Raw genomic sequence first — 3,460 nt, forward strand, 5'->3', positions numbered from 1 at the left:
CACCACCTGAACCACTGAGACACAGGTGACACCACCTGAACCACTGACACTGTGGTTGATTTTGACGGTAAACTTGATGCTGACGTTGACGTTTTTGTCTTTTTACTGTTGTCTTGTTTGTTGTTGTCGTGTTTGTTGACAGTGGTGAGCAACGCCTGGTTGGAGACTCTGCTGTCGGCCATCAACGCTCTGCCCAAAGAGACCATCAAACAGGAGGTAAAGTGATCAGGATTATTGATCCATACTATCAAGTATTGATCCGTATTAGAACAATTCAAAGGTATACCTGTCTCTCTGATTACCTGTCTGTCTCTCTCTGCAGGTGTTGAACCCTCTTCTCTATCAGTCTCAGCTGTCTCACTCTCTTCAGGCTCGTCTGGCCAGCTGTCGCATTTTAGGAAAAGTCGCCTGCAAGTTTGACTCTCATATGTGAGCTGCAACACAACAAATACACATTCTAGTACTACACGCTGTATACTTCAGCACTACACACTCTGTACTGCAATACTACACTCTGTCTACTTCAGTACTTAAACAGCATTAGAATCCTGTTCCTGTATTAACATCAGTAATTAGGCAGCTGCAGGTCTACCTGTCTGTGTGCTGAGCTCAGGTGTGTTTTTTGTTTCAGAGTGAAGAAGGAGCTGCTGCCGCTGGCTCGTTCGTTGTGTCAGGACGTGGAGTTTGAGGTTCGCGCCTGTATGTGTCGTCAGCTGGAGAGCATCGCTCGAGCGAGCGGGTAACGAACGAACAAAGCTGAACGAAACCAAACACAAATCAAACATCCTGCTGTGGTGAGACAGTGTGTCTCCTGTCCTGCAGGGTGGACGACACCAGGACAGAGCTGCTTCCTGAACTGGTGGAGCTTGCCGGAGATGAGGAGAGCAGTGTCCGCCTCGCTGCCTTCGACACCATTATTAACCTGATGGAGATGATGGACAGCGGTGAGTTTCAGGGTGCAGCTGTGGCGGATAAACGTCAGACTGCGAAACTCCTGAATGTCTCCTGTGTCCTCTCTCTCAGACGACAGGCTCCATGTCGTCGTCCCCCTGGTGATGTCAGTGTGTGAGGTGTCTTCGTCACAGGCGGACGAGGCCGTCGTGGCGTCTTTGTCGTTCCAGTTTGGGAAGCTCTGCAGCGGACTGGCAGGTGAGACTGATGTCACACAGCAGAAACTGAAGCAGAAGTTCACGTCACTCTCGACCCCTGAGGGGTTTCACTGCAGGAGTTTGGGTTCATTACGAGTCATCCAGAGATCTTAAACTCTCAGCAGGATGTCACACACGTTCTCCAACAGTACCTGAAGGTGCAGTCGGGTTGTGGCGAGCATCGGTGAGCTCAGGACTGATGAGTTGTTGTGTTTCAGGCTCTCTGACGGATGAGCAGAAGGGTCGGCTGCTGCAGAGGTTTAAGGTGCTGTGTGTCTCCGGACTGCAGGCTGAAGGAAACCAGACTGATGGAAACGATTCGACGCTGATCCGCTGCAACTGCTGCTACAACCTGCCGGTACAACCAGAACCACACAGACTCTGAGCAGAGCGCCAAAGTTCAGACAGGTGATGTCACTTCTGCTCTCTCTCTCTCCAGGCCATGGTGGTGTTCGCAGACTCAGCTCACTTCCTGTCTGAGCTCTACCCATCTTTCTCCAGTCTTTGCTGTGACCAGGAGGTCAGCGTTCGACGAAGTGCTGCAGCTAGTTTCCACCAGGTGAGTTACCATCCTGACGATTGTTTGTCTGAAGGTGTTGATCTGTCTGACGTCCAAAGTGATGTCAAAGTCCTCAGGTTCTGCTTCTTAAGTTTTATGAGACAAAAAAGCATTTTTTAAATGTTAAATTCAAAGTTCTCTGAGTTGCAGAATAAAATACCTTTGTACATCAGTCTACAGTTTAAGGCTGTCTTGTCACATGTTTGACCCCACCCCTTCCCGTCAGGTGGTGAAGCTGCTTGGTTCAAACGTCCAGCTGGTCCACAAGGAGCTCCTGGCTCTGCTGCAGGACGATGCTCTGGAGGTGAGAGGACACATTATAAACCTGATATCCTCTGTTTGACCTGGAGGAAGGAGGAATGCTATGACATTTTGTTTGCTCAGAGTCAAAGATTGACCCGACACCTTGGACCAAACATGGACCAGAACAGACGCACAAACACTCTCCTCAGAACATTTCTATTTCAGATGTTTGTTTTATTTGACTTACTGATGCTTCTCTTGTTGTTGTTGAGGTGTTGGACGCTCTGATGAATCACCTGGAAGAAACTCTGGAGGCGGTTCTTTCCAGGGGAGAGAATCTGACGCTGGACAACAAGGTGAGAAAACAGATGGAGTTCAGATTTTAACCCATTAGTTATACATTCTTTAGTTCTGCTCACATCTTTTCTTTGTGGTACCGTCTTTTCCCTGGTACCTCTTTTTGTTCTCCTCTGTTCCCTCCTGTGGTTCTTCTTCGTCAGTTCCCGGAGCTGCTGTCGGCTTTGCTGATGGCGGAGCAGAAAGTCGGGAGTTCTCTGCGCTGGCGGCTGCATGAGAAGCTGCTGCAGCGTTACAGCTGTCTGGCCCGACTGCTGCCCGGAGAACTGCTGCACCAGAGCTTCTCCCCGCGTATCTTCACCATCCTTACCACCAACGTGAGCACCACCAGACACGACACAACTCGACCACACATGATGCAACAAGTGGACCAGGTGACCAGACAAGTGCCTTCTCTTGTGGCTCTTGTTGTTGCAGAAGGTGTTGCCGGTTCAGAAGGAGGCAGCTCGGACCTTTTGTACATTTCTGCGTTACAACCGCAAACAGGAGCAGCGACAGGAGATGATGGAGCGACTGATCCAAGGTCAGAACACTGAGTGTGAGGTCACAGGAAAAGGTGGCCTCGGTTTTTAAAGGCAGCAGTTGCTGCCACAGTCAAAGTGTACAATGACTTCACATCTGTCGACCACAGCAGAACCTTTTAAACAAATGTTGATGTTTCGTCTCATGTTTCAGATCTGGCTCAGGGTCGGAGCTACTGGAACCGTCTGAGGTTCCTCGATGTTTGTGAAATGGCCACTGAGATTTTCTCCAGAAAATACTTTAACAAACATTTCCTGATCCCGGCGCTGGACTTGGTCCATGACCCTGTCGCCAACGTCAGGTATGCCTGTGAGTGTCCAGTCAAGCAGGTGAAGTCTGTCTTTGACATCAGATGTAACACACCTGTCTACCTTTTCACCTGTCTGTCAGGTACAAGCTGTGCCAGCTGTTGCCCAGATTACGTTCATCGCTCCGCCTGCCGGCTGACAAACAACTGCTGCAGCAGCTAGACTTCTGCGTCCAGAAACTCCTCTGCAGAGAGAAAGATAAGGATGTGGTGGCCACCATCCGCAAGGTAACACGTTCTCTAACTGAGGCCTTCCTGTAGAAGACTCTGGCAGGAGACTCTGGACTCTGTTAGGAGACTCTGTCAGGAGACTCTGGACTCTGT

At 49.9% G+C, this 3,460-nt stretch overlaps 1 protein-coding gene across 1 annotated transcript; it reads left to right on the forward strand.

The window, feature by feature from the left end:
• Nucleotides 1-3: 3 nt before the first annotated feature.
• On the forward strand, nt 4-3,364 carry LOC121963897 (serine/threonine-protein phosphatase 4 regulatory subunit 4-like; the record flags this gene model as incomplete). Its single annotated transcript, XM_042514131.1, is given in 14 exon segments — nt 4-25; nt 143-216; nt 323-429; nt 632-739; nt 823-944; nt 1,024-1,149; nt 1,367-1,506; nt 1,588-1,707; nt 1,934-2,011; nt 2,223-2,306; nt 2,451-2,624; nt 2,725-2,830; nt 2,983-3,130; nt 3,220-3,364. Coding segments are annotated over 14 exon segments (1,554 nt in total), but the record flags the coding sequence as incomplete, so codon positions are not given.
• Nucleotides 3,365-3,460: the final 96 nt, after the last annotated feature.

Source organism: Plectropomus leopardus, unplaced genomic scaffold (genome assembly GCF_008729295.1).
Source record: "Plectropomus leopardus isolate mb unplaced genomic scaffold, YSFRI_Pleo_2.0 unplaced_scaffold13160, whole genome shotgun sequence".
NCBI lineage: Eukaryota > Metazoa > Chordata > Actinopteri > Perciformes > Serranidae > Plectropomus > Plectropomus leopardus.